Source organism: Scardinius erythrophthalmus (genome assembly GCF_964197995.2).
Source record: "Scardinius erythrophthalmus genome assembly, chromosome: 5".
NCBI classification, from domain to species: Eukaryota; Metazoa; Chordata; class Actinopteri; order Cypriniformes; family Leuciscidae; genus Scardinius; species Scardinius erythrophthalmus.
In genome coordinates, this window is record NC_138225.1 from 29,733,622 (window position 1) to 29,747,099 (window position 13,478).

Sequence of the window (13,478 nt, forward strand, 5' to 3'; positions counted from 1 at the left end):
CAACAGTAAACAGTAACAGTGGTTGGTTTTTTCACTCAAATTTTGTACAGACATGCCCTTGCTCTCACTTTCAGTTTGAAAAAAACTATCAAGGCCAAGGAAATCACATTTGTCGACTTGTAGATGGCAGGGACTTCTTCAGGCTCAGTCAGAACACAGAGGAACCAAAGGAGAGCTTCATCCTCCATGTTGTGTACGCTCTAACATTATTTCAGTGCTAAGTGTATTCCTCTCAAACATTACAGCACTTTAAATAATCTTTCATGTCACTCAAAGGAAATACCAAACATGCTGTCATGTCAAGCACAAAAGCATAACGGTTCAAATCTGTCAACAGGGAAGGCAACACGAGGCAGGAAGCTACTTAGATCATGAAGGAATTTGAACATTTTAGCACCCGTTCCTTTTAGACCATGTGCCTCAGCTGGAATATTTTATATCTTAAACATACATTTGAAAGGGTTAAACAGCATTTTAGACAGGCAGTGGGGGCCCTTCACAAGCAGAGCTCTACAACATGTAACTAATTAAACCATAAAGATAGATGATGTAATGTTTAAAGAGTCAGACTGAGGAAAATGTGGGTTCAGTTCCCGTTCACGGCTCTGTGTGTGTGGGTGTGTGCAGAGAGAATGGTATTCCTAAAGAGTAATATTGAACTGACATCAGCAAGGAGGAGCTCAGTATGAAGACTAAACTTTTCTTTTCATGTGGGTCAGTGTCTCTCTTTCAACCTAGTTTTAAGCATCTTTTATCATTATGTGGAATCCTTATATCTCAGTGATACTAAAATAACACTGGTGTGTAGAGATAGAAAGAGAGAGCAATAGTATTAAACTGGGCATTGCAGCAACAAAGCCAATTTAAATGAAGACTATCAAGTTCAGTTCCCATGAAATCAGCCCTGCTGGGGCAAGGGTCCCTCCAGAGATCAATGCACTGTAAACGGCTTCTCAGCTGGCTGCCAAGCGCCCCAAAGACTGCTCACAGGAAGCCTCAACAAAAAAAGACTGGCAGCTCAATAGCGTGCCAAGCAGGACCAGTGGACTTCCAACCAAACTTACACTCATTCATAGACAGGCTTCAAACATTAGGCAGGAGGAGAGATCTAAAAATGTTGAATGATTTTGCACTCAGATTTTCTTTTTGTGCATGCTCATGATTTTTCTCTCTTTGCAGAAATCCTGAAGAACAAAAACACAAGTCAAGTATTAAACTAACAGGGGTTTTCAAACATAATTTAGCCAATCCTCGGCTCAGCTGCATGGCCTCTGTACAGGATCTATAAAAAAAAGGTCGAGAAATTTTTTTTGTTAATTTGTTCAATTATAGCCTATTGATATTAAGTTGACAATGTAGGCTGTCAGTGTACACCTACGCTTCACTTTGCAGTCAGACTTGTTTAATTTCTCACTGTTATTATGGTCGTCACTAAAATAAAAAAGCAGAATGTAACAGTGATATTGTCAGATACAGTAAATGTGTTTTAAAAATGAATCGTTTTCAGATAGGCTAATATTTAATTGTTTTGGATATAAATACCAATTATTTAATTTTGCAAACAACATGTCTAACATTATACTTTCTAACAGTATAATGTCTGTATATGAAAAAGGAAAATTATCATCATATTTGAAGTCACTGGCCTCAAAAAGTTCAAAAACCTCTTAAAAATATGCTAAAATCCAAGGTAGCCTATAGCATAAAACTTGCAAAGGCATCTGGACATCTCATGATCTAACTCAACAAGAATGTTCATAAACCCATTTTGATATGCGTCCTCGTGTTTAAACAGTCAAGAACATTAAAACTGGATTCAATTATGCAGGGTCACATTAAATTAATTTGGAGATAACATAATTCAATTATGTTATCTCCAAATTAATTTAATGTGACCCTGCATACCACGGTAGGCCTAGACCTAATTCATGTTACCAACAACCAAGATAAAGTGAAATTGTGCAACAGCATTGGTGTTTTTTCCCTCTCGGAGCAGGAGGTGGAGCTTTTGGAGAGATTCCTCTTCATGAAGTTTTCCAGCAGGACCGATGCAGAAGCAGCACATCAGCAGTGTTCGCCTCCACCTCAAACAGCTCTTCACTTACAGAAGTTACACATCGCCTGCAAAACTCAAGTCACTGAATGCAACTTTGGAGAAGGGAACTGCGCTTGTTTACTAGGGACATAGAGCGAGAGTTGAAGTGCACTGGTCTTGTAGAGTAGCCTACATAGAAACACTCCAGCATTAGGATGAGAGCGATTAACTTGGACACGTACAGCCTGTCTCTGCTGACCGCTAAAGAAGACATCCTCAACCCGCGAGCATCCACCAACTGGTAATACAATAAACATTACTTACTAGCTGTGGCTCAAAACTAAGCGAGCTGCATGTCTAGACTGCATTTTTGGGCGTCAAAAACGCCTAAAGCATTTTTATATATCATAAGCAACATATCTGAATGTTGTCTAGCTAGGCAGCTCGTTTGGTTTTGAGACACAACCGAAGACGTGCACTGATGCTTTGGAATTAATATTGCGCAGTTGCCTTTTTTAATGTTTTCAGACATCGTTATGTTTAGCCTACGTTTTGAATAATGTGTATGCTACGTTTGAATGCACTTTGCCTATATTTTGCACCGTGCAAAGAAAGTTGAAATATGTTCAGCACTGAAAAAAGAAAAAGAAACAAGAATGGAAGTAGCCCACTTGTTTACAGAGTACTTTTTGTGACAAGCAAAATCTACTAGGCCACTTCCCTCAAGCCTATCCCATTGCTGAAGATTTAGGTCACTGAATGTGTTTTTACACAAATTGAAACGGAAAGTGAAGCGCAAACACGGTGGCTTTGTTCCTCTGGAAGTGCTATGAAACTTCTCATTGCCATTTCTCCCTTAGTGTTTACCTGTAGGCTATGCAAATCAGCTCAGTTGCACGCCATAGCTTCATGCACAAATTAGTAAGGTAGAAAAAAAAAACCTTTAAACTATGACCTTACACGATTTTAACATTTGTATTTGACCTACATGTTAAGACCAATGAATGCACAATTTACATCAGTTGTATCATGTAATGAAGCTGCACGCATTTTTTATGTTTTTCACTGTTATAGCGCCACCCTCTGTCACCCTCTTTATGCTTTAGTATTGAAGTGCTCATTAGATGTTGGTCAAAGGCATATGCAATTTCAAATTCACATCAACAATATCAGAGTCATAGTTTGTCATTTTTATAGAACCATTAACTAGCCCAGCACAACCAAGTTTCTACATATGTTTACTAAAGTTCATTGAGGATACTTATTTGGTTCAGGAATAGTGCTGCAGTAAAGATGTATTTTTGTAGGCCAACCCAGATGTTAGCATTACCCTCGACACAAACCCAATAGGATACAAGTTTTGTTTTTTCATCATGATAATCTTCACAAATGAACACAACTTTTATGAATTTTGAAGCCTAAATGAAATCGGCAGAAGTAAAAAGTTAAGTGTAAATGAACTACAATACAGTCGCATGACTTAAATTTCACCATCACTAAGGATCCGACAACACTTTCAGTCTATATTTAAAACATTTTCCCTGAAAGTCCTAATTGTTTGCAAGGGTGTGATTTTAAACAGTGAGGTTGTGAAAGCGGACTAGTGAGAAGATGTTTACCTTTTCTGCTGGTAACATTTAATGTTTCCATCAACCTCTGTAGTCCCATTTAGCCACTTGTTAGCAACCGCCTTTTCCAAGATAAGTAAAAAATTTAAAAAATCACAGGGTACTGATGTATTTTACATCGTAGAGCGTGAAAATATCTTGAGCACGTGTTCACCACAAACCTTATTTCAGACATTTAACCAAAAACCCATTCAAAAATCCTATTGACTTCAAGGCAATGGAACCGGAAGTGCTAAAATGCTAACTCATTTCTGGGTTTCGGCCTACGAAGAATACGTCATCCCTGCAGCACTCTATTATGGCTGTTTTAGAATAATGGGCTGTGCCCTACATTTTTCATTATGTGGCCTAGAATTCAAAGTTTAACATATTTTGAGGATTATATTTACACTCAAGAATACACATATGCCAAATCTGGTACAGCCAAATTATAAGTACTGACTGTCAAAAAAACCTAGTTTGCAAAAGTACTTTTTTTGTTGTTGTTCAAAAATCTATGGAAGAGGATTAGGGCCAAGCAATATTAGAAAATAAAACCATCTCAAGATTAAAGTCATTATAATGCGAGATTAAACTCGCAGTTTTTCGAAATACACAATACATCTCAAGAAAAAAAAAAGTTGAATAATCAAATAATCAAATTTTGAGAATAAAGTATTTCGAGAAAATAATTGAAATTAAAATGTTGAGAATAAACTCATTATACTTTGAGAAAGAAAAACAAAAATTTTGAAAAAATGCTAAATAAATTACTGAGAATAAACATTACGTTTTGAGAATTTCGAGAAGCTTTTGAGATCTATGTCGGTAAATCTTGACATTTATCAACAGCCTTGTGAGAGAATTTTGACTTAATGCATGTATACCTTGTTGATTATTGATGACTTTGTATATCACGTGCGCTGCAATAGTGCTGTATACTGTATCAGAAGTTTCTAAATGGTCCAAGAACGAACCCTTTACAGACCTGGTTAGCACCACTGTATTACTGAGCAATTCATATTGCCATCTTCGTATGCAAATCTGTTTTTAATGAGTGTTTAACGCTGGACCATTGATCATTTTATTTATATATGTTTAAGTGAGTAACGTTTACAAGGTCAAGCTTTTTCTGATGAAATATTAATTTGGTTAAATTCCCAGGGGGAGCAGACTGCACAACTATGTCCATCATCACTGTGTCTCATCACAAAATCCTACCGTGTCTCAGAGCGCCACTCACACTCACCTGAAAAACTTCAAGCACTTAATTCTTCGCACTGTTCTTATTTTATTACCGACTCTTCACTTGTATTTAATAATGTTTTGAATTTATATTACTTAGGCTTGTAGTTTTTGCTGTGGTATTTCACTGGTATCTACAATTTTGGTTGCTTATTAATTAGAATACTATGTTACATGGGTCAAAACAACGAAAACAAATAAGTATTACACGTGATATTCTTTCACAGTCTATGGACCCCCTAAAGTAGCCTTGGCCACCCCATATATAAAAGTCTAGTTCCGCCACTGCTTCTCAAGTGTCTCGTTCCTCGATATTCCACACCTTGAGGATCAACAAGATTAATAATGTGGGAAACCACAGCGTAGCAGCCAGCGATAACCTTGCATTTGGCCACTGGTTGCTTCATGTTCATGTACATCTCGCAAATTGGACTGTTTTCTTTTTTCTTTTTAAAATACTCTTTAAAGTTTGTATGCTAATTATTATTCAGTTATATTTAGCAATAAGATGTTTCTTTGTTATTGAAAGAAAGACTAAAATATAGCTTGAAGTGATCCAACTCTGTCATGTCCTCTATGAACATGACACTGACTGATCAAATGCGTGTTTATTCTCGAAACGAGTTACGAGTTTATTCTCAAAGTATGAGTTTATTCTTGACATTTCATTTAGAGTTTTTTTCTCAATTTATATTTATAAGGACTTTATTCTCGAAATTGAATGAGTTGAATCTCAATATTGTATTTCAAGTTTTTTTCTCGAAAAACTGCAAGTTTAATCTGCCATTATAATGACTTTAATATCGAGATAGTTTTATTATTTATTATTGCTTGGCCTTCTTTCTCTTCCGTAGAAATCCAATATGGTGGAAAAGTTTCCTTGGCAGAAATAAATGGTGGTATATTTTTTTTGCTCTGTAGTTTTTCCTTTAGTGTTCTAAATGTCATGTTTCTACTATTTACGGGTTACTCTGTATATTTAGTTTTAAGGCAGAAAATGTAAAATATTAATCCTAATGAAAACAATAGGGTTCACAGCAGTTCGTATCTGGACCCCTAAAGAAAATAAAAAAATTCAGCTAGCTGTGGTATTCTAGAAAATCTAGCCATTTATTGGCCTATAAAATGATTCAAAGGTTTTTTCTGGTTCCTCATTATGTGCATGCATGTGCGTATGTGCATTTTGGGTTGAATGATGTAAGAACCAAACCAGCCCCTTTTATTTGTGCCTTTCTACCATGATGTCATGAAGTTATATTCTGCCTCAGCTTCAGGCCTCTGCGGAGACTAGTAGTTTGCAGGGTGGTTTGCACTTAAGTGGACACCCACATGATTAGAGACACCCTTTTTTGAAACTGAATACATATGCGCTCATTCATTTAGAGAAGAAGTTAATAGCCTGTTCCCATCTGCCGCTCACTCGACTATGATGTCATATTTTTTTGGCTTCTAATCTAATGCACTAACACATTGCAAAGGTGACAGTAATTACAGGTATTTCAAATATAATCTACATGTAACAGGCTTCCTTGGATATACATTTGATCAAACTTTATCAGCTTCTTATCTGACAGTTCAAAAGCCCTGCACTGTCTTTCCTCTGTGTCAGATCTTGGCAACGTTTGTTATATCAGCAGTGTCATTGTCTCTCCTATATTTCAGCAGGCTCAGGCTAATTCCTGCAAATGCCCTGGCAGTGACTGCCTAAATGATCCAGGCAGCACCCATTCTGTTTTTCCACATGCTTAATCACCGTGGAAACATGCTCAGAAACAGTCACTGACGCTTCAGGCTTTACAAGCCTATCAGGCCCATTCATGTACTGCCTGGTTCTGTCTGCTGACAGCCGCAACCGTGATGGGGACGGATTGTTGACTTTGTATTTCACACATGCCACTTTGACATGTCAAGTAACTCAAGAAAAAAAGGCCCATATGAAAATGCTAAGCTTTAGCAGAGAATCAGCCCTGTGCATTTTTTAGCAAAATGGAAATGTACACTTCTCCACCACCGTTATCTCTTATCTCTGTACTTTTGTGCTCTGAACAATTGGCATCATTGGCTTATTGAGCTGTTCAGATGCACTTTGAGCTCACTAGAATAAGGAATAGCTTCTGTCATCGGCAGTTTTCACTTTATACAGGGTTTTACTTATTTACTTATTTACAAAACATTTTTTGAAATCAAAAATGTAATTTCCAATTAAATCAAAATTTAAGTTTAGGGATTGTTAGTTCATATACTTTCTAAGTACATTGATCAAGAGTGACAGTAAAGACAACTATAATTTTACAAAAGATTTCTAATACAAATAAATGCTGTTATTTTGAACTTTCTATTCATCAAAGAATTCAGAAAATATATCACAGCTTCCACAAAAATACTAAACAACACATCCGTCAACATTGATAATAATAAATGTATCTTAAGCACCAAATCAGCATATTAGAGTGATTTCTGAAGGATCGTGTGACACTGAAGACTGGAGTAATGATGCTGAAAATTCAGCTTTACCATCACAGGAATAAATTACATTTTGACAGATATTAACAACAGTTATTTAAAGTTGTAATAATATTTTTTACAATTGTACTGTTTTTACTGTATTTTTAAATTAAGTAAATGTTAAAAGATTAATCAAGTAAAATACTTTTTTCAAAAACATTTATAATCTTACTGATTCCAGACTTACTTACTGAACTGTAGAGTATCTTGACTTCCTGTTTCAATAAGAATATTTTCATAACGGGAAAGAAATTTGGGTCCAGTGTTCTTTTGGACCCCATTGAATTTAATTGTATGAGTCAAAATCGTTCTACAAAATATCTTCTTTTGTGTTCTTCAGAAGGAAATGAGGACAAAATATTGCATAAAGCTGCTTATGGGAGAAATATTTTCTAGTGATATAAAATGCAGCCAAGCTAACTGGTCTGGTGGAAGGCTCCACTTGGAAAATTGCAATTCTCAGAAAAATCTCCTATATAGAGGTACTAACCATGACTGATTCTTCGTTCTTATCGGCCTTATGATCAGAGTTATACCTGACAGTCTTTTCACATGCCACTCAGTAGTTCTTCAGAAGGAAATGTTTTCAAACGGTCCTTTTTTTTCTTGTAGCATGTAGCAGCTGTAGTGTTTGCTGTGAATGGGTGTGTAGAGATTCCCAAGATCTTACATGAGTCATGTTTGGTCAGTGTATTGAAAACTAATGCAGTAAGAAGAACTGATTCTGTGAAAATGTTTTTTATTGTTGTTCTCATAATTTGTAGAGTGCCCTGCAGTACAAGAAATGATATAAGATAAATGACAATGTGATTATCTGCTTTTTAAGAAGCACACATTTCATAACAAATTTTTTTGGTTGTAAGCCATAACATATTGTTCTTATATTGACAGGGATTTATTGAGCTCAATGTGAATTTATCATCCTAAGCCTTATGCAGGCAGAGACAACTCCTGGGGGATGTGACTGGACTGAATTTGATTGGAAACTCTGAAGGCGTGGCAGAATTCTTTCTAATGAATGTTGTAGGAGGTTATGATGAAAAGCCACAGTTGTGACATTTGAATCTTGAAGGTGGTTTCACCCCCCGCCTTCAGACAAAGAGGGATTCAGTCACTGTCCTTTAACATTTTCAGAGACCAAAAATGCAACTGTTAACGTGTTAAAATACGTTGCATGGTTTGAACGATGCACACACGTCTTTCGATGGTGATAAAGTTAATCCGTGATGTTTTTAAATGAACTCACCTGCAAATAAAGAAGGAATACAGAGTTCAGGTGCTTCCATCTCCATGCTGTTGGAGCACAGGTTTATGCATGATTTAAGAGCCTCAAGGTGCAGTGTTCTTATGTTACCACCAATTAAACATCTGCTGAGCATGGTGAGTTATCACAACAAGAACATTATTCGGTACTAATAATGGAGCATGTAACCTTAATTGACCTCTGCTGGTAGTTTTGATAAAGTAGTGTAATAATAAGTGACAACTATGCACAAAACAATTGGGATTTTCCATGTCAAAAACCTTTTTGAAAGTCACGTCAAATTAGCTGTCTGCAGGACCATAAAAATAATTTTTTGAAGAAAAGAAGAACGACCAAAAATACGATTTCAGTCTGTCTACTTCAAAATGTCGTTTTATTCATTGTGTTACTTGCTATTTCTTTGTAATTATTTGTAAAGTTCCTGTTCTCTGTGCACTTTAAATGTTTATAGTACTGTGAAAGACAAAGATAACATTGAGAATAAGCGTTGCTGTTGGATGGGTTGAGAGATGTTTCTCTGCAGTAATGCCTTATATGTACAAAATGAATTGATGAATTAATAAAGTAACAATTATGTTTGACAGCTTAGTTATTAAAAGAGTAGAAAAGAGTAGTTTCCTGTGTAGTTTTAAATATCATCTGCATACTTTGGTGTGACTTGATCTGCATCACCATTTGTTTTAATCTCACACTATATTGTTGTGTTTCATGCAACTAGGCCAATCTGACATAATTGAAATCAGATGTTATGTTGCTTGTATAGTTTTATCCACTAACAACATTTGTCTGTTCATTTGAGCAAAGTCCATTTTATCACAAGGGTGGCCAAAAAGTTTGTCATTCAAAAATGACAATATAGGCATTAACAGACAGATAAAGATATTTTCAGGTAAAAAAAAGTCATCTCAACCATCCTTAGATAAAAAAGTCACATTGATCTTCCTTTTGTTTAAATACTTTTATAGCTTTATCTTAGTGGGGTTATTTAGTTTCCTGTGGTAACCCAACCACCATAAATGTTTTATGGTGGCAAATTAGTAATTACGCTATTGAGCAGTAAATTAAGAGATGTTTTAGTGTTGACTTTGTCCCAAGTAAGTGCTTCATTGATTTACTTTAAACTTTGCTTTAAAAGACCCATGGGGTTTTCCCAAGTATGCTGAGGATGTAAGTTGATCTTGGAAGCTCCAGGTTGTTGAAATGAAAAATGAAATGAAAATGACATGTGAAGGCCAAATATGGTAACCCATACTTGGAATTTGTCCTCTGCATTTAACCCATTCAAGTTAGTGCACACACTTTAGGAGTAGTGAGAAGTGAACACTCACATACACTGCAAACCGTGGACACACACACACACCTGGAGCAGTGGACAGCCATTTTTGCTGTGGCGCCCAGGGAGCGATTGGGGGTTAGGTACTTGCTCAAGGGCACCTCAGTCTTTTCCTGCCTGTATTGAGAATTGAACCCACAACTGTCTGGTTACCTGTCTGACTCTCTAACAATTAGGCCACGACTTTGGCTGATGTTCCTCATGTCAATTATCAGTGTTGCAGTAGTGTGAATGTTTTGTAAATGTTTCCTAATCCCTAAACTACCACCTCGAATGTACCAATTATTGTTTACATTACACTCCTGTAATGCAGAGATGCTGAATGAGTGTCTTTGGAAACAGCCTGAAGGGATGTTTATTTACAAGGATGTCTTGAAGCATATGCCATATTACTTTCTCTTCTTCACTCTCATGGCAGACAGCAATGTACAGACACTTCATGTCTCTGTCAGCATTGGCTCAGCTCAGTCAACTGAGTCAGACTTAGGATCTAGTCATTCGACTTTAAACTTGGAAAGTACCACCTTGAACTTCAGTACTGCTTATATGGAGTAAATATGATTTCAGGTTGAGAAGCATGAGTAGATGATTTTACACTCATTTCAGTCACCTCGTGGATCATTAACTAAACCTCAAATCATGTTGACAATCTGTGTTGTTTCTTGGGAAATGCCTGGCCCTTGTGTAGGTGGCTTCTCTCTCTGGGTCCTCCACTGTTGAACTCAATGGGAAAATGTTAATGGTTTTCCTCTAAGCTGCAATGCTGGGTCAAAAGCCTCAAACAATGCTGTTTGTTGTATGTTGGGTTTTAGTCCCACACAGATGGCTCGTGGTTGCTGGCGGAGCTGTGAGCTATTAACTTGTCCGGGAAAATTAACATTTGTTGCAGTTGGATATCTGGGTACTCTCAGAAGTCTCCAAAAATCTGCTTTCTTTTGAAGACGTTGAAATGACTTCCAGTTGAGATTTTTTTGGTTATTTCTTGAACCTTGAAGATCAATAATAGAATCATGTGCAAGCCTTTCCATGCTCAACTTTCAAGTTTTGTGCTTGCCAAAAGTTTTGGCAAATGAGCATGGTGCATATGCCTCTTTTCATTGTGCTTTCATGTAATTTTTTGGCCAATCTTGTCTAGTTGAAAGATTTTTCCATTTCTTTTCCTACATGTTAAATGCATTTGCTCTGACCATAGAGACAAGGTTCTGAGCATTTATGATGTTCTCAAATTTCATTCCTATCTTTATCCACCAATACAGGAAGTGAAAAAAAAAACTTTTTTGAAAATAGACAGACACTGGTGTTCAAAAGTTTGGGGTCAGTAAGATTTCTTTCATATTATTTTTGAAAGAAATCGGTAACACTTTATTTTACGGTGCCCTTGATACAGAGTAATTACTTAATTAATTACTTAGTAATAGACTTTGTAATAACATGTAACAAAATGTACTTAACATGTAACTAAGTTATGGAACAGCCTGTACTTACAGATTGCAATTACGCACATGTAATAGGCAGCTACTGTTACACATGTGTAACAAGCCGAGTCTGTTACATACGTGTTACGGACTTGGTACACTGTAATTATGTAAGAAAGTACTTAGTATAACACAATGTAACAAGTACTTAAATATGTTAGGCTACTAAGGTCTGCAGTTACACATGGTAAATGTGTATGTTCTGTAGCATTACTTGTATGTAACATAAAATAAAGTGTATCAAGATTGTACTTAAGTGCACTTCCTGTGTATCTACATATGTTATCCATCTGAATTAACCCACTAGTTCATAGCTTAAATACATGCATTAGCTTCCTAATTACATTGCAATTACAAAATATTACAGAGGTATAAGCTACGTAAAATAAAGTGTATCAAGAATGTACTTAAGTGTACTTTGTGTATACATACCTTATCCATCTCTGCCTTAATTAGATTTTACTCACTAGTTCACAGCTTAAATGCATGTAGTAGTTTCCTAATTACATTGTAATTACATATTATTACACAGGTATAAGCTACGTAGAATAAAGTGTATCAAGAATGTACTTAAGTGTACTTCATGTGTATCTATAAACCTTATCCAACTTGGCTTGTTACACATGTGTAACAGTAGCTGCCTGTTACATGTGTGTAATTACAATCTGTAAGTACAGGCTGTTCCATAACTTAGTTACATGTTAAGTACATTTTGTTACATGTTATTACAATGTCTATTACTAAGTACCTAATTAAGTAATTACTCAGCAAGACTTATTTGAAATGTAAAATACAGTAAAACAGTAATATTGTGAAATTTAAAAAAAGATTTCTATTTAAATATATTATACTTTATTCCTGTGATGCAAAGCTGATTTCTACAGTCTTCAATGCCACATGATCCTTCAGAAATCATTCTAATATGCTGATCTAGTGCTCAAGAATCATTTCTCATTATTAATGTTGAAAGCAGTTGTGCTGATAAATATTCTTTAATGAATAGAATAGTACCTTTGAACAGTAGTGTATTCTTGCCAAAGATTTAAGCACTGATGTTCTATTGTGTTAACATTTACATTCTTCAATAATGGTGCCTTTAGTTTGCGTCCCAAATTAGACACACTCCTCCAAGGTGGTGAATGACATGGTGCAGATTGAGGTGTGCGTTTACAGGGAGGTCTTTATCACGCCCCTTAATGACTCACAGTAGCCTTTTACCTAAGGAGGTCATGTTGTTTGCAGCTCAAACTATTGTGTGCTTTTAACAACTGAGCCTGTTATATCTATGCTCAACATATCGTAAGTGGACCTCACGCTGTTTGCAGGTTTCCTCTCCATTGCTTTGAAGCTCTGGCTTTAACTAGCACAAAACAAATTGAGAAAAGGAGTCCATTGCAGTGAATACCCAATACCGGTTGGGACACATTTGAGCCTTTTTAATGTAGCTTTAGTCTACTCTAATAAATTATATTTCTTCATATTATTTGCACTGACAAAACTAAGACCTTCATTTTATCTTGAGATTGGTTGAGGATAAACATTCCTCTTGTGCTGGTGGCGTAATATGAGGTGAAAATAGGAAAGTTTGTGGTGTTTTAGGTTTACACAACACAAGATTGGCTCTGCCAGAGGCCTTTAATCACCTCAGATTGGAAACTTACACAGGGCAGAATAAATCAACAAACAGCCTGCATACCTAAAGACTCCCGCAAAGTAATGAGAACAGCTCAAACACAGCCATAGATCCAGCGTAAGCTGATGTTATGTTATCCGTCACCTCACATAACCTGAAAGAGCATGACGTTTTGCCAGTTTAAGTGTATTATTGGAGATTATACTAAAACGAAATACAAAAGATAGGGCTTAATCTACAAGCAGTACAACATTGTCAGTGGTTGTTTTAGAGGTAGGATACAGGTGACTGGGTACCCTAGAACTGGCACCTCTCCATTGCAGGTTCAGAAGGTACAATTCCAATAAAGCTGGTGTTTTGATTCCAGCCTTTGTGGTTGGC

At 36.2% G+C, this 13,478-nt stretch overlaps 1 protein-coding gene across 2 annotated transcripts in view; it reads left to right on the forward strand.

Annotated features, from left to right (window-relative positions):
* Positions 1-2,026: 2,026 nt before the first annotated feature.
* LOC308690678 (uncharacterized protein) overlaps positions 2,027-13,478 on the forward strand; it is a 42,232-nt gene continuing 30,780 nt past the window's right edge. Inside the window, exon 1 of one of the 2 annotated variants that reach the window (XM_081365307.1) lies at positions 2,027-2,336. In XM_081365307.1, coding sequence (XP_081221433.1) covers positions 2,251-2,336 — 86 coding nt within the window. In that variant the 5' untranslated portion in view covers positions 2,027-2,250. The remainder of the gene's footprint in view (positions 2,337-13,478) is intronic. The other variant, XM_081365306.1, reaches the window with a different exon arrangement.